The sequence below is a fragment of the Amphiprion ocellaris genome, chromosome 11, assembly GCF_022539595.1.
Source record: "Amphiprion ocellaris isolate individual 3 ecotype Okinawa chromosome 11, ASM2253959v1, whole genome shotgun sequence".
Lineage (NCBI taxonomy): Eukaryota > Metazoa > Chordata > Actinopteri > Pomacentridae > Amphiprion > Amphiprion ocellaris.
The window spans coordinates 36321411-36344750 of NC_072776.1; the positions used below are offsets into that span (position 1 = coordinate 36321411).

The 23340-nt window shown below is 41.5% G+C and overlaps 1 protein-coding gene and 1 long non-coding RNA gene across 2 annotated transcripts in view; one reads left to right on the forward strand and one right to left on the reverse strand.

Annotated features, from left to right (window-relative positions):
• mylka (myosin, light chain kinase a) overlaps positions 1-23340 on the forward strand; it is a 93254-nt gene that overhangs the window by 10984 nt on the left and 58930 nt on the right. The window contains exons 5-11 of the mRNA XM_055015301.1: positions 1879-2011; positions 2126-2291; positions 2496-2520; positions 3197-3326; positions 10499-10572; positions 11588-11688; positions 12504-12704. Coding sequence (XP_054871276.1) covers positions 1879-2011; positions 2126-2291; positions 2496-2520; positions 3197-3326; positions 10499-10572; positions 11588-11688; positions 12504-12704 — 830 coding nt within the window. The remainder of the gene's footprint in view (positions 1-1878; positions 2012-2125; positions 2292-2495; positions 2521-3196; positions 3327-10498; positions 10573-11587; positions 11689-12503; positions 12705-23340) is intronic.
• On the reverse strand, positions 5524-8852 carry LOC129350042 (uncharacterized). Its single transcript, XR_008603252.1, has 2 exons — positions 7699-8852; positions 5524-7558 (listed from the first exon to the last, which is right to left on the reverse strand). It is a non-coding gene; the product is annotated as an uncharacterized LOC129350042 (long non-coding RNA).

Here is a 23340-nt window from a genome sequence, read left to right on the forward strand (position 1 = left end):
CTCCGATTGGCGTAACCGGGTGTCATTACCGCCGACATGAATAACAATCTTACTGTATTTACGATTATCTTTAGCCAGCAGTTTCAAATTTGCTTCTATGTCACCCGGTCTGGCCCCTGGGAGGCATTTTACTATGGTCGCTGGTGTCGCTAGCTTCACGTTTCTGACTACGGAGCTGCCAATGATCAGAGTTGGTTTCTCAGCGGGTGTGTCGTTGAATGGGGCAAAAATGATTAGAAAGGTGAAACGGTTTGTGGTGTGCCGGGACAGCGGGCTTGAGTTTAGGACTACGTTTCCTACGAACTGTCACCCAGCTACCCTGACTTCCCGGCTGCTTGGGAGCTACTAGGGGACGGCTAGCAGAAGCTACACTAGCAGCTATGCTATTGCGGTCCGCACCGGCTAAGGGGGCCTGGCTAACAGCTAGCGGGGTGTTTTCCATGGTGCGGAGCCGCGCTTCCAATTCAGAGAGCCTCGCCTCCAAAGCTACAAAGAGACTGCATTTATTACAGGCATCGTTATCACTAAAGGAGGCAGAGGAGTAACTAAACATGTGACACACTGAGCAGGAAAGAGAAGGAGAGGAAGAGGGAGAAGCCATGCTAACTGCTAAGTGCTAGGCTAGCGGACAGAGATAACAGATAAACTTAGAATTAAGTACTGAGAAGGTGCTTGAAGAAAACAAGTGTATGTTACGATTCAAATCTTACCGCTACACACAGATTTAATGAATATCAAATTAGAAGGAGTGGATAAGTTACAACAGTCAGAGAACAACACAGCACTACAACAGGAAGTGACGCAATACGCTCACCGTAACGTCAGACATCAGCAGGATCAACAGCAAAACATTTCGCCAAATTTCGGAAAATCTGCAAAATTTTCAGGAAAAATATTCCAACAATTCCTTAAAAGTTTCCCTTAAAAGTTTTATTTAAAAATAAAAAATTTGGCAAGAAAATTCTTGTAAATATTTTCAAAAAATGAGTAAAAATCTTCCAAAAAAATCCTAAAAATATCTAAAGAGATTCCATATATATATATATATCTCAGTAAAACTTCTAATATTTTCTTTGAGAACATTCCTAAAAAAATCACACACATGTTCATTTTATTCTATCTAATTTCACTTCCATGGAGACGGCTTTCCTTTTCTTCCAAACATCAAAAGAGTCTGACTTATGCTGGGAGCCACATTGAAGGACAAAAAGTTAGTGAATGTAGCACAATCCAAGGTGGCATTGTTGAAGAAATGTCACTCTTGGCGCTTGCTGTCGTGATGTGTTTTATTGGTATTTCCAGTAAAACAGTGGATTTACAGACACAGACTTTGAGTCTGTGAAGGTAAGCCGAATTTAATTGAATCAAGGGGTCTGGTAAACAATTGCAAATAGCAAAGGTGTGACAACAAAAGGTAAGAGGAGGTCTGGCAGACAGCAGCACATTAAAAAGATAAAAGAACTGTGGATAACCGTGGGAAATGAAACGACGTGACGGTAAATATCTGTAGCAAAAGGCCGTACAACTGGAGAATGGAAACAAAGCCGTCTGATAGCGCCATGTGACAACGTATTCATCCGCTTTGCTTGTCAACAAGTTTCACGTAACCAGTTCTGATGTAACGACGAAACGCCATATGTTAAACCGAGGACCTCCTGTACCTTAAACCATTCCAATAATTCCATTTCTGACATTTCATGTAATTTGAGGTATTTTGCGTATCATTTTAGCAGGTCTTCTTCAGTTTTTAAGTAAAGACTACAGCTGTGTAAAACATCTGAAGCTTTCAGGTAAATGCAGTAGAAACAGTTTGATCTGGGCCGTGTGCTGCTGGTCCACCATCTTCAGCTTCACACTCCGTTTCCCTTGATCCAACAGACCCAGCATCTGGAGCCAGAGTCCTCCGAGGTTCATCACCAAACCCAGCCGAGTGTTGGCCAAACTGGGACAGAGCGGGAAGTTCACCGCCAAGACCACGGGACGCCCCCAGCCCCGGGTCACATGGTACAAGGTGGGAGGAGCTTAAGTGACGCTTAGCGAGACCAGAGGAGAAGACGTCAGACGTCCGTAGAGAATCTTAAACAGATCTTTGATGACGACTCTGTTTTTGCTTCCCGTGTCTCAGGAGGAGGCGGAGCTTCAGCTGGGTGGGCGGGTCAGTATCTATGAGTGCACTGGCCACCACTTCCTGGAGATACAGGAAGTGTGTGCAGAGGACACAGGAAGTTACAGGTGTTACGTCACCAACAGCGCCGGATCAGCGACCGCCACCGCCGAGCTCAGCGTCCTGGGTGAGTTGACCAATCAGGACGGCCGATGGGGGGAGTTAAATATTAAGGCTCAGTTCTTGCTTGCTGATTGGTGATTCCCCTGCTGGCCCCGCCCACACGTTAAGAAAATAAAGCTCTCGGGGTGCTGGAGCTGTTTTACAGATATAAATAATATGATTAAACTTTATAAAATCTCTAATTTCATGTCTGCTGTTTCTCCTCCAGGTGGTCCTGACTCCGCCTCCTCCAGGTGAGTCTGTCTTCTCACCTGTCTCCATCAGTCCACTAGTTTACTAGATACTAGATCATGCTGCAGGAACGCTAAAACAACCAGAACTGAAACCTTCAGGAAGAAAATTCCAATAATTATTATAATTATTTTCAAAAAAAATAGTAAAAATCTTCCAAACAAAAAATCCTAAAAATATCTAAAGTGATTACATATATATCAGTAAAACTTTTAATATTTTCTTTAAGAACATTCACAAAAAAATCAACAATCAGGATTTTTTGTGAATGTTCTTAAGAAACATTTTTAACATTTCTTTTTCCACCAAAAAATTTTAAAAATGTTAAAATTACCCAAAAATTTGAAAATGTAGACATCAGAAGTTTCACCGTAAAAAAAAAAAAAATATATATATATATATATATATATATGTATATATATATATATATATATATATATATATATATATATATATATATATATATATATATATATGTATATATATATGTATATATATATATATTTTTTTTTTTTTTTTTTTTTTTCCACATTTTCAAACTTTGTTTGCAAAACCTTCAGGAAGAAAATTCCAATAATTCCTGAAAAGTTTTATTTAAAAAAATCCCCCAAATGTGGCAGGAAAATTCCTTTAACTATTTTTTAAAATACAACCAGAACTGTTTCCTGTTCCCTGCAGGTCCGTGGACCCCCCTGAGGACCCTAAGACCAGGACCAGGAGACCAGCAGTGGACAGAGCAGCACCCAGTGCTCCCAGGCCTCCAGTACAGCTCCCCCTGCTGGCTGAGAGCAGAACTGCAGCTGCTCAGGTGGCTGTAATCAGATTACTGACTTATTAAGATGCTTCTTCAGAGTATTGTTCTTATAAAACTGAACCCCTCACCTCAAACTAAAGTATTAAAAATCATTGGCTCATTCTTTGTCAAAACTCCTACTGTGACACTTTTACATATTATAGAGAAGTATTTATTATTTTTTTATTTATAATAACTTCCAAGGCATATTCAGATAAAATAAAAATAACTGCATTTTATTAAAGTACTGCAGTAATAACTTAATTACTGCTAAATGTAAACCGAACAAACACCTGCTTTAACGACGTATTAAATATCTACTGCAGATGGAGCAGGTTCTCCACTAAACTAGTTCTACTGGATCAGATTTTCACTGCATTAGAGTCGAAAAGAGCACATTTTAAAGTTCAGCTAACAGAGCAACCACAGCAGCTAACATATCAGCTAACGGAGCAGCTAACCTAGCAGCTAACAGAGCAGCTAATATATCAGCTAATGGAGCAGCTAACCTAGTGGCTAACAGAGCAGCTAACCTAGTGGCTAACAGAGCAGCTAACACATCAGCTAACGTAAGCGCTAACCTAGCGGCTAACAGAGCAGCTAACATATCAGCTAATGGAGCAGCTAACCTAGCGGCTCACAGAGCAGCTAAACTAGCGGCTAACAGGGCAGCTAACATATCAGCTAATAGAGCAGCTAACCTAGCAGCTAACAGCAGCTAACATATCAGCTAATGGAGCAGCTAACCTAGCGGCTAACAGAGCAGCTAACATATCAGCTAATGGAGCAGGTAACCTAGCGGCTCACAGAGCAGCTAAACTAGCGGCTAACAGAGCAGCTAACATATCAGCTAATGGAGCAGGTAACCTAGCGGCTAACAGAGCAGCTAACTGAACAGCTAATGGAGCAACTAACAGAACAGCTAACCAAGTAGCTAACAGAACACATAACGAAGCAGCTAACAATACAGTACAATAACTTTATTAATCCCCGAAGGGAAGTTCAATTATCTGGGTTCACATCTGTTTACGTTAGAATTAAATAGTCTCATCGCTGCAGGACAGACAGATTTTCTGAATCTTTCAGTCCTGCAGCGGAGGGATAGGAGCCATCCACCACTGATGCTTCGTTGCTCATTGAGGCAGATATGAAGTGGATGATCCATGTTTGTCAGAATGGCCTTCATCTTGCTCAGTGCCCGTCTCTCCACCTCATCCTCAAATGAGTTCAGTCTGGTGGTGTTAGGAGATGTGCCAAGGCTTCGAAGCCTGTGTTGGGTAATGGAGGGGGCGTTTCCACGAAGCGCATATCGAGGCTTGCTTCATTTAGGGGAGGAGCCAAAATGATGACGTCCAAAGCCTCGCTGCCCGGCTGAACCACGTGACTGCTTTTTAAAGCGGTTCAGATTTTGCCACGAGGCTTGACAGCAACATAAACCCCTCAGGCTCCATTCAAAATGTGGGTTTCTGATAGAGAGTTGCGGTCAGTTGAGAGTTTGGATAGCTTGAATACTAGAGTATGGATAGTGTTTATACAGTTTGGATATAGTTTGGAGAGTTTAGAGAGTGGAAAGATAGTTTGTAGATTTAGGAGAGTGAGGAGAGAAGGATGGGTTTTAGGATGGAGCCAGCTAGGGAGAAGAGGATTTCCCCTGCATGGGAACATTTTGATTTGATAACTCCTAATCAGGTAAGCTAAATCTAACATTATTACAAACGCATTAGCTTTGCTGATCAAGAACTGTATTTTTCACTGTGGCCGTTTCTCAATTCTAAGTACTCAAGTCCGTGCTCGCGTTCTCGCAAAGTCCGGTCTTGTTAGTCGTTCTCGCAAGACCGGACGTTCTCGCAAGACTTGGCGAGAACGCGAGAACGCATGGAGTCTAAAGTGCATTTGGAACACCAGCATACTCGATGACGTCACATCCCCGCTGGGCTGTGATTTTGATCTGTACCTATATATAAATATATATATATATATATATATATATATATATATATATATATATATATATATATATATATATATATATATATATTTACACTATATTGCCAGAAGTATTCGCTCACCTGCCTTGACTTGCATATGAACATAAGTGACATCCCATTCCTAATCCATAGGGTTCAATATGACGTGGGTCCACCCTTTACAGCTAGAACAGCTTCAACTCTTCTGGGAAGGCTGTCCACAAGGTTTAGGAGTGTGTTTATGGGAATTTTTGACCATTCTTCCAGAAGCTCATTTGTGAGGTCACACACTGATGTTGGACCAGAAGGTCTGGCTCTCAGTCTCCGCTCTAATTCATCCCAAAGGTGTTCTATGGGGTTGAGGTCAGGACTCTGTGCAGGCCAGTCAAGTTCATCCACACCAGACTCTGTCATCCATGTCTTTATGGACCTTGCTTTGTGCACTGGTGCACAGTCATGTTGGAAGAGGAAGGACCAGCTCCAAACTGTTCCCACAAAGTTGGGAGCATGGAATTGTCCAAAATGTCTTGGTATGCTGAAGCGTTCAGAGTTCCTTTCACTGGAACTAAGGGTCCAAGCCCAGCTCCTGAAAAACAAGCCCACACCATAATCCCCCCTCCACCAAACTTTACACTTGGCACAATGCAGTCCCACAACTATGGTTCTCCTGGCAACCACCAAACCCAGACTGGTCCATCAGATTGCCAGATGGAGAAGCGTGATTGGTCACTCCAGAGAAGGCGTCTCCACTGCTCTAGAGTCCAGTGGTGGCTGCTTTACACCACTGCATCCCACACTTTGCATTGCACTTGGTGATGTATGGCTTGGATGCAGCTGCTCGGCCATGGAAACCCATTCCATGAAGCTCTCTGCACACTGTTCTTGAGCTAATCTGAAGGCCACATGAAGTTTGAAGGTCTGTAGAGATTGACTCTGCAGAAAGTTGGCCACCTCTTGGCACTATGCTCCTCAGCATCCACTGACCCCGCTCCATCAGTTTACGTGTCCTACCACTTGGTGGCAGAGTTGCTGTCGTTCCTACACACTTCCACTTTCTTATAATACAGCTGACAGTTGACTGTGGAATATTTAGGAGCCAGGAAATGTCACAACTGGATTTGTTGCACAGGTGGCATCCTATCACAGTTCCACGCTGGAATTCACTGAGCTCCTGAGAGTGACACATTCTTTCACAAATGTTTGTAAAAGCAGTCTGCAGCCTAGGTGCTGGATTTTATACACCTGTGGACATGGAAGTGATTGGAACACCTGGTTCTGATTATTTGGATGGGTGAGCCAATACTTTTGGCAATATAGTGTATGTGTAAATATGTTGTTCATCTTTTGCTATATTGTTTTCCTTGTTTTGACAAATTTGACTGTATGCCTGTAAACAATTGTATATCACTAAAATATAGGAATTTGAATGTTTCTGTTTTGTTTGATAACCAATACACTGTTGCTTTAAAGAACAAACTGCCTCGGGTGAATTTAAACAATCTTTATTAAAATTTATTTACTAATTTTTCAAACAATGAAAGATATTTTTCTGCTGGTTCTGCAGCTGCCCTCTCTCTCTCCTCCTCCCTGCCCAAGGCCTCTCTCTCCCTCCCTCTCCTCCTCCCTCTCTGCCTGCTCTTTAAGGAACTGGAGGACAGCATCGCTGTCCCTCCCTCTCTTCCTCTGTGGCTGGCTGGTGACTTCATCAGCAGTAGAAGGGGTAGAGGCTGGAGTGCTGACTGTGCTACCTGCAGTGGCAGTCAGGTTTGCTGCTACAACCAGGGGCGGACTGATTGAGTGCTGCCCCTGGAGTGCAGCATCCATCATGCTATACCACTGCCAGGTGGCAGCAGTCACACTACCGGCCTCTACCCCTTTAACTGTGGGTGGGTCCCTAAGCTCCCGAAAATCATATATAATAATGATCCTAATAATAATAATAATAATAATAATAATAATAATAATAATAATAATAATAATAATAACAACAACAATAATAATAGTGTATATTAATTCATACACTGAGAAGCCAAATGTCTAAACATATTCACACTGCTGAAGTTCACTTCATTTCAGGACCACTGCATCTGTTCTGTTGTCTGTGTTAGGTTTCATATATGGGCTGGCAAACTAAAGTTTAAGAAGTTTCTTTAATAGCAATCTCAGGAGGCATCTCTGGTGTAATTCAAAGCAATTACCTTGTATTTGGCCTTTAGATTAGTCCACTTCTTCTTTGCCTCTTTTGCTGTTATTTGTATTCCAGATGCAGTCACAAAGTCTCTGAGGAAGTCAAAAAACATAAAGAAGTACACACTACCAATTCAATAAGTAATTCACGGTTGTTAATGGAGACTGGCCAAAAACTAAGGTCCTTCCTTGATATACAGGCAATAATTCAAGCACTCAAAAACAACACTCACTCCCATCCACATCTGGAGGAGTTCCTCTTCCCCGTGAAAAGGCCCTCATTGAGTGGCTCGCCACTCAATGAGGGCTCTCGTTTCCTCAGTCGTCCCTTGATTAAAATAGTGCATGATGTTACTTAAAATGCACAGCATTCACCAGTATAACATGTGGAAGACATGCACGATCGAGACAAAACAATTGTCAATAGTACACTTTCAGCTCTCATTTTAAACGTTAAAGTGAAGTTCAATAGCTTTTAATATGAATTTTGCCCTCAGCCAAGCAGATTTTCTCAGAAACAAATACAAATTTACACACACACTGTTAGATTTACCCAAAATGGCTTATTTCTCATGTTTAACCACCACAGAGAAAGAGAAAACAGCCACAGATAGCGGTCCCGTCGGCGGATCTCCGCAATCGTCAGAGCAAATTTTCAAATAAGCTTTAACTTGAAATACTGACCCCATATCAACATTTTAAACTATATTCTCGCCTAAAAAACTCTTAAAACTACATTCCGTTAAACAACAATGCTAATATTTCAAATTTGTTACTCACAGTTATGTGATTTGTCATCCGGCATTTCGCCGTCCAGTTTGTTGTGAAATGCATTATGGGTTATTTGGCCGCTCCAAGTCCGCACAAGTCTGGTCCGATGCAGTCTCGATAAATAAGGGCGGAGCGAGAACATTTCCGGGTATTACTTCCATTCTCGGTCAGATGCGTTCTTTGAATTGGAACAGTACTCGGTTTCCGACTGATGGCTTTCACGAGAACGCGAGACCGCAAGTACGGATAAGAACGCATATTGAGAAACGGCCTGTTTCTTATTTTATTCAAAGGTGAGGTGTTTATTGTGTGTCAAAAAAGGAATCATTTAAAACCAAAAACTGTTGAGAAACTCTTATTTTTGAATGAAAGGCATAAACTCTCCCCTTTCCTGTGCATCTTTGTCCAAGTTAGACAGCATATTCAATACTAACTTCCTAGTTCCCCAAACACTTTCACTCTTCTCTGCCTGCTTAAGGCCATGCCGTTTTCCTAAAGTGACAGAAAAACATTACACAACCTGCCACGTTATATGATGCTACCATTTTGGGGAAAATCTACACACAAAAAATTATTAGCTCAAAAACGTTCATCATGTCTTCTTGTTGATACTTTAGTTTCTGATTCTTTTGTTCAGACATTAGGTGAATGCATAGATGTTAATTACCTGCTTGACAGTTTCGGCAAACACTCTCGCCTTCCTCAGAAGCGTCTCACTGACAGTGTGACGTGTCAGCCGCCAGATTATGACAGCCGGCATTTGCGGCCCGGTAGAGTCGCCAGATGCGGCATGCCAACCACATCCACACCGTAATGGCATGTCGTGGTGAGCCCAACGGACCCGACCATCCCACCAGGCATGCCACATCCCCTGCCGTCCTATTTCCTCTGGAGTATGGTGTCCCAGGTGTGGGAGAGCATGACGCCTCCCTCATCCCTGTTCATGGCTCTCTCCGCCCGCCTCCTGATCTCCATCGCCTCCTTAATCCAGCGTTTCGGTTTGTTTTCTTCCGTTCCGATGATTCTTGCCCCGTCCCAGTCCATAATGTGATTGTTGCTTTTGCAGTGGTCTGATATTGCAGATTTGAGATTTTCCTGTAGTGCCTTTTCTTTCTGTGATCTTGTGAGTCGTGTTGCTGTTTCCTTTTCACATTCCTTCTGATGTTCTTATTTCCTTGTGTAAAATCTTGTCCGTCTCCCCGATGTATGTGTTATTGAAAGAGTTGCATGGTATTTCGTATATGACATTGCACTTTTTATCTTGCTCGATATTATCTTTTGGGTGTACTAGAAGTTGTCTAAGTTTTATGTGTGGTTTTACGGCGGTGCCTATGTTGTGTTTTTTCATGGTTCGTTGGATGGTTTCTGTGATCCCCGGATATACGGTAATGTGACTATGGTTTTATTGTTGTTGTGTGTCTCGTGCCTGTTTTGTTTTTTGTTGTTTCTTTGCTTCTGTTTGTTTTTTACCTGTTGGATTCCTTTATTGATGGCCCACCCATCCAACGAACCATGACAAATTATTTGGTCACATATTTTCTTGTATTTCATTGTAGCTGGTTGGCAATCTAGGCAGGAAAAACAATATTAGTACATGGTTTTCTCACGAGAAACGAACTATTAGGTAGCTAGAGTGAACTGACTGCTAGAAGAGAGTTTACGATCTGGCAGGGTGTGGAGAGTGAGACCGGCTTTTATTGCGAAGATGATTCTCAGGTGTGCCACCACAGCTGCCCGGAGTTCTGAGGATGACAGATAATTAGTAGTGGCGGCAGCTGTGGGGAACAGCTCTGCCAGGCATCAGAGGGAGAGGGAGGGAGAGAGAGAGAGAAGGAGGAAAGGAGGTCAGGCGGGAGCTGAAGCGGGGACGGAGGTGGGGGCCCTGACATTCATAGTCATTCCCAACAGCCATAACAGATAAAAATGCATCAGACATTATGTGGTTCAGATACAGCCTGTGATTATACACCTGGCCAGTAGGTGGCGACATTTTTTATTATTTTTTTTTTGATTCATGTGCTCATGAAGCTTGAAGAAATGAACCGTTTCTCGAACCAGTTGGCTCAAGTTGTTCGATGCCTCACGAGGCTTCATCTCACCATCACTAGTTCAGTCTGACTCCAACCACAGAGCCAGCTTTTTTTTAACAGAGCAGTTAACGGAATAACTAACGGAGCAGTTAACCTAGCAGCTAACCTAGCAGCTAACCTAACAGCTAACAGCAGTTACTGTGATGTTAATGGGATTTTCCTGTTTGTGCAGGTGCAGCCAGTCGGTCCTGATCCGGTTCAGACCAGTTCAGTCCAGCAGCAGGCAGCTGGTTCAGGCAGCAGCAGGTCAGAGCGAAGCTAACAGCAGTTGGCTAATTACAGGAGATAATGCTGTTTATTTAATTATGCGTTCTATCCATCCATCCATCCATTATCTATACACCTCTTAATCCTCACTAGGGTCATGGGGGGGGGGGGCTGGAGTCTATCCCAGCTGACTCAGGTGAAGGCAGGGGACACCCTAGACAGGTCACCAGTCTGTCACAGGGCTACATACAGAGACAAACAATCACTCTCACATTCACACCTACGGGCAATTTAGAATGATCAATTAACCTCAGCATATTTTTGGACTGTGGGAGGAAGCCGGAGTACCCGGAGAAAACCCACGCATGCACAGGGAGAACATGCAAACTCCATGCAGAAAGATCCCGGGAAAGCCGGGACACGAACCAGGGATCTTCTAGCTGCAAGGCGAAAGTGCTAACCACTACCCCACTGTGCAGCCCCATTATGCGTTCTAGTTAATGTTATTTATTTTAGCTCTTTAACCAATGTTTCATAGCAAATGTTATGGAGCTAATTTTCCTGAAGGTACGTCATGACAGCTAAGTTTATGTTAGCTATTGCTACATTAGCAAATGTCAGTTTTGCTAATTTTAACTGTTGTTACTTTAGCTTGTGGTACATTAGCTTTTATTGCTTTAGAAATCAGCTAAAGTTACATTCACTAATAATATATTAGCTATTTTTCCTCAGTGAGAGCTACTTTAGCTAATTTTACTTTAAATAATGTTAGCTTAGCTATTGTTAATTTACCTGCTGTTGCTTTATTCAGTATGTAATTTAACATGTTATGTATGAACAGAAACTACTGCATTGTTGATTAATGGATTAGTGATTTTTCTGTTCCCAGTTATTTCAGTTACTTTGATGTGAGAGCAGAAAAAACACCGCATATTCCATCTAAATGTGTAGTTTTATTTTGAAGGGTGGTTTAACGGGTGATTATTGTAATAGCTCCTGATCAATCCTAGTTTCAGTCAGCTTCAGGACTCTTCTGGTTCTTGTTTTCTTCCAGGGCCGTGAGGAGGTCCACATCGGGGTCCAACCTGCGGTTCGAGGTCGTTCCTCTGGACCAGGAGGCCACAGAGGGGACCCAGGTCACTTTCACCTGCCAAGGTCCTCAACACCCCTGGTTCTAACTTAACAAAGAGCTTTCAGACAGGAAGAACATCTCACATCAGCTCACTTTCAGAAGAATCTTTGCTCAACCACTTCTGATTTGCCACAGTTTGCCTTACATTTCTTAAAAATCATGACTGATTATACATTTGTTAAATTTAAGCTTGAAGTCCCGTTTGAGCACCGATAATACAGAACATTGTAAAATATGAAGGACTTGGTCACACAAAGGACAGAACTGTTGTTCTTGTTGAACTTTAATAACTGACTGAGCAGAAACTAAATGTTGACAGATGGTCTGGTCCAAGTACAACAGAGTCCTGGAGTTTCAACATCGTTAGAGCCAATCAGGATCATAAAGTTATATTAATGACTGATTCACCAAATGAATCAGTCATGAATATAGTTAATAAGAATCACTGATTCATCAAATGAAAACAACACTGGGTAAAGGTACCTGTATCTATAGCTCTACCTGTACCTGTACCTGTAGCTCTACCTGTATCTGTACCTGTAGCTCTACCTGTACCTGTAGCTCTACCTGTATCTGTACCTGTAGCTCTACCTGTACCTGTAGCTCTACCTGTATCTGTACCTGTAGCTCTACCTGTACCTGTACCTGTAGCTCTACCTGTATCTGTACCTGTAGCTCTACCTGTACCTGTAGCTCTACCTGTATCTGTACCTGTAGCTCTACCTGTACCTGTAGCTCTACCTGTACCTGTAGCTCTACCTGTACCTGTACCTGTAGCTCTACCTGTATCTGTACCTGAGGGAATCGTGCACTCATCTGTCCTCTCACCTGCTTTCAGTCTCCTCTGATGCTGTTGCCGTGGTTACCTGGCTGAGAGGCGGGGACCAGGTGAGGACAGGACAGCAGAGACGGGACGGCAGCCGTCTCACTCTCACCACGGAGAGAGTGAGACAGGTGGATGAGGGGACATACAGGTGTGAGCTGACCACCACTGATGGACTGACCGTTACCTCGGCAACGTGGAGGCTCCGAGTCCACAGTAAGACCTGTCTGTCTGTCTGTAACCTGTCTGTCTGTAACCTGTCTGTGGTGTTTTTGCTGTGTGTGTTATGAGGACGGTGTTTTGGACTGAATCCTCCAGCAGAGGGCAGCACAGACTCTGATCACAGAAACACAACATACATGAACGTAAACTTCACATGAAGCTGGGACTGTTGTTGGTTTATGACAGGCTTTAACCTGGTTTTAACATAAACTGGACTCTCAGAGGGAAATAGAGACGGAAATATGGAGAGAAATATACACAGAGATATAGACAAAATATAGACAGAGAAATATGGACTGGAAACCAGCAGAAATTCTCTTTAACTCTGTGGTTCTGAAACTTTATTTAAAGTTGAAGCAGGTCAATGTGGATTGTTACCAGAGTCTCTCCACTTCTGCAGACGGTGTGAAATCAATTTTTACAGCTGCTCTGTCAGAGTATTAAATGATTATCAATAAAGTTTTATTTTTAGTCTGTTTGGTGAGTGAGAAGACTGAAAGACGACTGCAGATACTGTTGGTAGAGAGAAGAACAACGTGACTGTGTGTCTGAGAGTAAAAAGAGTTAAATGAGCAGATGTGAGAACAGCTGTGTGCACTGTAAAACCTCTCAGGACTCCAGTAGAATCAGCTTTCTTCTGAAGGAGAAACATTAACGGGACTCTCATGGTTAAATGATATTAACACAATGGTTCATGGAGAATCATGGAGATAAATGTTAGTAAAGTCCTTCATCACAAGTAGTTCAGATGAAGTTTCTGTTGTCCCTCTGTGTTTCTATCTGAGCTTCTGCTTCTAGATATTCTGATGGTTTCAGTCCTCATGTTGATCCTCCTGTGGATCAGAGGATCATAGTGATCAGAGCTGAAGCAGCAGGTTGGGTTTTACAGTGAGGAGGAGGAGGAGGAGGAGGAGGAGGAAGAGGAAGGAGTCCAGGAGGAGATCTGGAACCATATAAAGGCAAAACACGCTGCTGCTGCTGCTGCTGCTGCTGCACACATACTCACACACATATACACACACATATAGACACATATACACACACATATAATACACACATACACACACACATTATACACACACATATACACACACATATAGACACATATACACACACATATAATACACATATACACACACACATTATACACACACATATAGACACATATACACACACATATAATACACATACACACACACATTATACACACATACATATACACACACACATATACACACATATAATACACACACATATACACACATATATACACACATACAGTGGTATGTGAAAGTTTGGGCACCCCTGATAATTTTCAAGATTTTCCTTTATAAATCACTGGTTGTTTGGATCAGCAATTTCAGTTAAATATATCATATAGCAGACGAACACAGTGATATTTGAGAAGTGAAATGAAGTTTATAGGATTTACAGAAAGTGTGCAATAATTATTTAAACAAAAGTAGGCAGGTGCATAAATTTGGGCACCCCAACAGAAAAATTACATCAATATTTAGTAGATCCTCCTTTTGCAGAAATAACAGCCTCTAAATGCTTCCTATAGCTTCCAATGAGGGTCTGGATTCTGGTTGAAGGTATTTTTGACCATTGTTCTTTACAAAACATCTCCAGTTCAGTCAGGTTTGATGGTTTCCGAACATGGACAGCCCGCTTTAAATCACACCACAGATTTTCAATAATATTCAGGTCTGGGGACTGAGATGGCCATTCCACAACGTTGTACTTGTTGCTCTGCATGAATGCCTTAGTAGAATTTGAGCAGTGTTTAGCGTCTTGTTGAAGTATCCAGCCCCGGCGCAACTTCAACTTTGTCACTGATTCTTGAACATTGTTCGCAAGAATCTGCTGATACTGACTGGAATCCATGCGACCTTCAACTTTAACAAGATTACCAGTACCTGCACTGGCCACACAGCCCCACAGCATGATGGAACCACCACCAAATTTTACTGTGGGTAGCAAGTGTTTGTCTTGGAATGCTGTGTTCTTCATCCGCCATGCATAACGCCCCTTGTTATGTCCAAATAGCTCAATTTTAGTGTCATCAGTCCACAGCACCTTATTCCAAAATGAAGCTGGCTTGTCCAAATGTGCTTTAGCATACCTCCAGCGACTCTGTTTGTGGCATGTGCGCAGAAAAGGCTTCTTCTGCATTACTCTCCCATACAGCATCCCCTTGTGCAAAGTGCACTGAATAGTTGAACGATGCACAGTGACACCATCTGCAGCAAGATCATGTTGTAGGTCTTTGGAGCTGGTCTGTGGGTTGAGTTTGACTGTTCTCACCATCCTTCACCTCTGCTTATCTGAGATTTTTCTTGGCCTGCCACTCCGGGCCTTAACTAGAACTGTGCCTGTGGTCTTCCATTTCCTCACTATGTTCCTCACAGTGGAAACTGACAGCTGAAATCTCTGAGCTAGCTTTTTATATCCTTCCCCTAAACCATGATGTTGAACAATCTTTGCTTTCAGGTCATTTGACAGTTGTTTTGAGGCTCCCATGTTGCTACTCTTCAGAGAAGATGCAAAGAGGAGAACAACTTGCAATTGGCCACCTTAAATCCCCTTTCTCATGATTGGTTTCCCCTGTGTATGTAGGTCAAGGGTCAATGAGCTTACCAAACACATTTTGTGTTCCAATAATTAGTGCTAAAGGTATTCAAATCAATAAAACAACAAGGGTGCCCAAATTTATGCACCTGCCTACTTTTGTTTAAATAATTATTGCACACTTTCTGTAAATCCTATAAACTTCATTTCACTTCTCAAATATCACTGTGTTCGTCTGCTATATCATATATTTAACTGAAATTGCTGATCTGAACAACCAGTGATTTATAAAGGAAAATCTTGAAAATTATCAGGGGTGCCCAAACTTTTACATACCACTGTATATAATACACATATAATGCACACCACACATTATACACACACATACACACACATTATTCACACACATATAATACACACATGTACACATACATTATACACACAAATACACACACATATAATACACATATACAAACACATTATACACGCACATATACACACACATTATACACACATATAATACACACATATACACATACACTATACACACACATATACACACATATACACACACACATACACACATATAATACACACACACTATACACACACTTTACACACACATATACATACATATAATACACACATATACACACACATACACACATAATACACATATATACACACACATATACACACACATATAATACACACATATAATACACACATATACACATTCATTATACACACACATAAACACACATAATGCACACACATATGCACACACATATGCACACATATACACACACATTATACACACACATATAAACACACATATAAACACACATATAACACACACACATATAATACACACCACACATTATACACACACATATTACACACACACACACACACACACACACACACAATGCACACACATTAAACACACACACATTATACACACACACCATACACACACATGCACACACACTATACACACTTTACACACTATACACACACACACTACACACACTACACACATTATACACACACTATACACACACAGACCGAAACACTGAAGCAGCCCCAACAAGGACATCTAGAGAAAGTCCAGCTGCTGGGATCTCCATGAGCAGAACCTCTGGTCAGACAGAACCAGATCAGGTTCTGCTGTTAGACAGAACCTCTGCAGCAGCTTGTCAGCAGGTTCTGGTTCTATTTGCTGCAGGAACCCAGCAGGTTCTGCTGTGGAACACCCTTGGTTCTGGTCCAGCAGGATATTTAAAGCTCTCAGCTCTCATCTCCACATTTGGTTGTAATAAAAATAGATCCGTCTCTCTTCCTCAGAGCGTCCTGCTACAGGGGGCGGGGCCACGCTCTACGCATCACAGCGTGATGAAAGCGTGTCAGAGGTCATCATTAAAGCAGCAGCTTCATTCTGATCAGCTGATATTCATTCATAATCAGTCATCCACATGTTCACCTGCAGCATTAGTCAGCACTTTCATATTCAGCTGCTTTCTGCTGCGTCATGGTTAGAGTTCATTCATTAGTTTTATTTATGATCAATAAGAAAAGAAAGTTAAACAAACCACAGCAGGAAAATACTCACTGTCCTAATACTACAACAGCAAGTACTTCACATAGCAGGAAAATACTGCGTTCAGCAGTCAATCACAGTACTGATACTACTGAAGTACACTGTTTTTACAGCAGTGAAGCATTTATTGAACGACTGATGACTGATTTTAGAGATGATACTGATTATTAGTAATCAGTGGGACTGATACTGATGTCTGGAAGTGATTTACATTTACAGTAAAAATTTAGAACAACTTCATAGTAGAGTATTTGTACTCTGCTGTGTTGGTACTTTTACTCTAACAGAGTATTTGTACTTAAAGATGTGAGTAGTTCTGAGGCTGGGACACAGCAGGTGAAGGTCAAGGGGGCTGAGTTATCATTCAGTGGCTTCACCCCCAGAGGTCAGAGGTCACCTGTTTAGAGCCCAGGTATGTTGTTCAGGTGAACGCAGTAACATGAAGGAACTTACAGGTGGTTAGTTAATCAATCAGTGTTGTTGATCCAGTCAGTGAACGCAGCATCAGTCAGCCAATCGGGGACCAGCAGAAACCATCAGCACAGCTTTATAAGGAGACATGAAAAACCTGGCAGCAGCAGGAAAACCCCGACACACACAGAAAGAGATAACACACACACACACACACACACACACACACACACACACACACACACACACACACACACACACACACACACACACACACACACACACACACAGAGCCAGTAAACAGCAGGAGGTTCCCACAGACCAGATGTCCATGTGTGGACAGCAGAGCTGAGAACGCTCTACTTCACTTTACTTCTGATTTAGTGGCTTTAACCAGTTGTTTTAAATCAGCAGGAAGTCACATGACCACTCACAGGGAACCCTTCACAATAAAATCGCTACAGATCTTCTGTTCCAGTCCCACTGCTGATGTTACTGCCCTCCTCACTGTCTAAAGGAAACTGTGTTGAAGAAACATAAAAAAACAGCAAAAACTTAGATCAATACCAGTAAAATAAATATGTTTTCATCAGAATTAAATGTTTAAATACAGGGCCGAAGAACAAATCACTGTTTCCAGAGGTACAGATTTCTGATGTGGACATTATTTACAGTTTGGGCCTGTTGGTTTGTTAACAGTTAACATGTGAAATCCTACTGTTTCTGTGATTTTACTGTGTTTGTTAAACTGTGAAAGGTTAGTGTAGTGAAGGAAGCAGCAGTCTGTGTCTGTTTCCCTGCTGATATTTAATGCCATGAAGGTCCTGAACAGACTTTAATTATTGTAGTTTTACAGCTGATATTTAATATCATGAAGTAAGATTGTTATTCACATTGGCGGTAATGACACCCGGTTACGCCAATCGGAGGTCACCAAAGTTAGTGTGGCATCGGTGTGTAACTTTGCCAAAACCATGTCGGACTCCGTAGTTTTCTCTGGACCCCTGCCTGATCTGCCTTGTGATGATATGTTTAGCCGTATGGCATCGTTTCGCCGCTGGATGTCTACGTGGTGTACTGCAAACGACGTTGGCTTTATAGACAATTGGAGCTCTTTCTGGGGAAAACCTGGTCTGATTAGGAGAGACGGCATCCATCCCACTTTGGCTGGTGCAGCTCTCATTTCTAGAAATATGGCTGATTTTATTAGAACTCCTAAAGCATGACAACCCAGAGTTCAGACCAGGATGCAGAGTTGTAGTCTTCCACACCTCTCTGCAGTTTCCTCTCAGCTGTCACCCTCCAGTAAATCACTTAGCTTTATTGAGACTGTGTCTGTCCCCCGACCACCAAAATTCAATAAATTAAACAATTCAAATATAAACAAAAGACATAGTAACCATAAAAATCTAATTAAAATTAATACCACTATTTCAACTGAGCGAAGAAACAGGACAATTAAATGTGGTCTGTTAAATATTAGATCTCTCTCGTCTAAATCTCTGTTAGTAAATGATTTGATAACTGATCACCAGATTGATTTGTTCTGTTTGACTGAAACCTGGTTGCAGCAGGAAGAATATGTTAGTCTAAATGAATCAACTCCTTCTAGTCATACTAACTGTCATGTTCCTCCAATCACAGGCTGAGGAGGAGGAGTGGCAACAATTTACCTCTCTAGCTTAAAAATGAACCAGAGACCTAAACCTAGTTACAGTTCATTTGAAAATCTTACTCTCAGTCTCTCTCATCCAGATTTAAAAGCTCAGAAACCAGTTTTATTTGTTGTTGTATATCGTCGTCCTGCTCCTTCCTCTGAGTTTTTATCTCAATTCTCAGAGTTTTTATCTGATTTAGTGCTCAGCTCAGATAAAGTCATTATTGTGGGTGACTTTAACATTCATGTTGACGTGGACAGTGACAGCCTTAAGACTGCTTTTAATTCAATATTAGACTCAATTGGGTTTTCTCAACATGTAAATAAACCAACTCATAGTTTTAATCATACCCTTGACCTCGTTCTGACTTATGGCATAGAAATCAAACAGTTAACAGTATTTCCCCGGAACCCTCTTCTTTCTGACCATTTTATGGTAACATTTCAATTTACAACAATAGATTGTACAGGAGTTAAGAATAAATATCATTACAGTAGATGTCTGACAATTTGGTGACTAAATTTAAGGAATAATATCCTCTCTATTTAGTTCAGCACCACTTACTGATATAATGGAAGGGAAATATTATAATTTTACCCCCACAGAAGTGGATTATATTGTTAATAATGCTGCAGCCTCACTGCGTACAACACTTGATAGTGTTGCACCTGTAAAAAAGAAAGTTCTATCTCAGAGAGGACCTGCTCCTTGGTAGAATTCCCAGCTGTGGACTTTAAAGCAGGCGTCCCGAAAGCTGGAAAGGAAGTGGTACTCCACTAATTTAGAGGAAGTTTATGTAGCTTGGAAAAATAGTCTAGTAATTTATAAAAAAGCTCTTGGTGATGCCAGGACAACATATTATTCATCTTTAATAGAGGAAAACAAGAACAACCCCAGGTTTCTCTTCAGCACTGTAGCCAGGCTGACAAAGAGTCAGAGCTCTGTTGAAACTTGTATTCCTTTAGCTTTGAGCAGTAACAACTTCATGAGCTTCTTTACAAATAAAATTATTACGATTAGAGAAAAAATTAATCTGGCCCTTCCTGCAAATGTCACAGATGTATCATCGAGTACAGATACTTTAGAATTGGCTGTAAGACCAGATGGATATTTAGAATTTTTCACTCCCATACATCTCTCTGAACTCATTTCAATAGTTTCTACATCCAAACCATCGACATGTCTTTTAGATCCTATCCCAACTAGAATGTTCAAGGAGGCTTTACCTTTAATTAATTCCTCAATGTTAGATCTGATTAATCTCTCTCTAGTAACAGGTTATGTACCACAGGCTTTTAAGGTTGCTGTAATCAAACCTTTACTTAAAAAGCCCACTCTAGATCCAGATGTTTTAGCCAACTATAGACCAATTTCTAACCTCCCATTTCTCTCTAAAATTCTGGAAAGAACAGTTGCTAATCAATTATGTGAACATTTACAAAGGAATAGCCTGTTTGAAGAGTTTCAGTCAGGCTTCAGAGTGCATCATAGCACAGAAACAGCTCTGGTGAAAGTTACTAATGACCTTCTCATAGCGTCAGATAATGGACTGGTCTCTATACTTATTTTATTGGACCTTAGTGCAGCATTCGATACAATCGACCACAAACTTTTATTACAGCGACTAGAACATTGTATTGGCATTAAAGGGACAGCACTGGACTGGTTTAAATCCTACTTATCAGACAGGTTCCAGTTTGTGCATGTCAAAAATGACTCTTCTGAGCATACTAGGGTTAATCATGGAGTTCCTCAGGGTTCTGTCTTAGGACCAATACTGTTCACATTATACATGCTTCCCTTAGGCAATATTATTAGGAAGCACTGTATTAATTTTCATTGTTATGCTGACGACCCTCAATTGTATTTATCTATGAAGCCAGATGAAACTAATCAGCTAGCCAGACTGCAAGATTGTCTTAAGGACATAAAGACCTGGATGACCTATAATTTCCTACTACTAAATTCAGACCAGACTGAAGTCATTGTATTTGGCCCCAAACATCTTAGAAAACTGCGTTCAAATCATATAGTTCCTCTGGATGGCAGTACATTGGCCTCCAGTACTACTGTGAAGAACCTCAGTGTTATCTTTGACCAGGACATGTCCTTTAACTCACACATAAAACAAATCTGTAGGACTTCCTTTTTCCACCTGAGAAATAATTTAAAAATTAGGAACATCCTGTCACAGAGTGATGCAGAAAAACTAGTCCATGCATTTGTTACTTCTAGGCTTGACTACTGTAATTCCTTATTATCAGGTTGTCCCAATAGCTCTCTGAAATATCTACAGCTGATCCAAAACACTGCAGCCAGAGTACTGACGGGAGTTAGCAAGAGAGATCATATTTCTCCTATACTGGTTTCTCTTCATTGGCTTCCTGTTAAATATAGAATTCAAAATCCTTCTTCTGACATATAAAGCTCTTAACAACCAATCTCCATCATATCTTAAAGACCTGATAGAACCATATTATCCTAGCAGAACTCTTGGCTCTCAGACTGCAGGCTTACTTGTTGTTCCTAGAATCTCTAAAAGTAGAATGTGAGGCAGAGCCTTCAGTTATCAGCTTCTCTCCTGTGGAACCAGCTCCCAGTTTGGGTTCTGGAGGGGGACACCCTCTCTATTTTTAAGGCCAGGCTTAAAACCTTCCTTTTTGACAAATCTTATAGTTAGGACTGACTGGGGGACCCTGAGGGGGTCAGCTGGAGTCTTCCTCTTGGACGTCCCTTAGTTCTGCCCCTAGTTCTGCTGCATCAGGCCTAGGCTGCTGGAGGACCTCTCTGGATGCACTGAGCCCTTCTCTATCTACCATTATATTTAATATATATATACCATTATTGCATTACACTCACTCTGTTTCTCCCTGTGTCCTTTCTCCGAGTGTCCCTGATCCCAGAGCTGGATGCTTCAGATCTGTGGTTGCTGTCCCATCAACTGTAACCCTCTATCTCTACCTCTCTATCTCTTCTGTCCCTCTCAACCCGCCCGGCCAGCAGGCAGATGGGTTCCCCCACATTAGAGCCGGGTTCTGCTCGAGGTTTTTTCCCTGTTAAAAGGGTGTTTTCCTGCCACTGTCTCCTTAGGGCTGCTCTGGGGGTTCAGGCATATGGGTTCTGTAAAGCGTCTTGAGACAATTTGACTGTAATTGGCGTTATATAAATAAAATTGAATTGAATTGAATTGAATTGAATTGAATTGAATTGAATTGAATTGCATTGAATTGAAGGTCCTGAACAGACTTTAATTATTGTAGTTTTCCAGCTGATATATAGCATCATGAAGGTCCTGAACAGACTTTAATTATTTCTAGAACAGCAGCAGCTCTTGGAAACCTGTAAAGGGTTCACTCACTCATTATCTGTCTGTAGTTCCCACTGGCATGTCTGAAATGTACACACAACTCGTACATGTGTTCATCCTCACACACACACACACACACACACACACACACACACCAAATGGGTCATTAAACACACGTGAATGTGTTTAATGACCCATTTAGTGTGTGTGTGTGTGTGTGTGTGTGTGTGTGTGTTGTAGGAAGACAGAATAGGAAATCCACTGTCCTTATATGGGAAAGGACGAGTGAGGCTCTAACTGACTCTCTCTCTGACACACACACACACACACACACACACACACACACACACATACACACACACACACGAACATCGTCTCCAGACTTTTCCTCTTGACTCTGCTCATCATTTTCTGCCTCGTTTTTGTCATTTTGTGTCTCATTTGTTTCGTTTTCTGTATTGTTTTTGTCGTTTTGTGTCTCGTTTTTGTCATTTTCTGTCCTGTTTTTCTCATTTTGCGTCTCATTTTTGTTGTTTTATGTCTCGTTTTTTGTTTTTGGTCTCGTTTTTGTTTTTTTCGTTCTTGTTTTTGTCGCTTTGTGTCTTGTTTTTGGTCTTGAAAACGAAGATCTGCAGCGCTGTCAGTGTGTTTCTGTTGAAGGTTCAGCTCCGTGTTTGTCTTTATGGTGAACTCAGTGTCTATTTGCTACTTTTTACTTATTTAATAGTTTTTATAAACTTTGATGTGTCCAATAAAAGCTGTTTAGATATGAAGACATTTACTTCTCTTCTTCCTCAAACCTCCCACAGCTAGTGAACTCTACCAACCAGGAGTTACCTCACTGCTATCTAACCAATAGTGACCCAGCTTCTTATAGCCCCGCCCCAATCAAAGATGGTGGAAACTTTAACCCAATAAACCATGACTGGGAGGGTGACTGTGTTTTCATGTTAGCATGTGTTTGCATCTATTAGCTTCTCTCCTGTCTCTGTGACAGGCGAGAACTGCATCTGAATCCAGCTGAACTACAGTCCAGCTGCTCTCATTTCCAGATGTTTCTGTTGTCAGACAGCAGAACGAGGA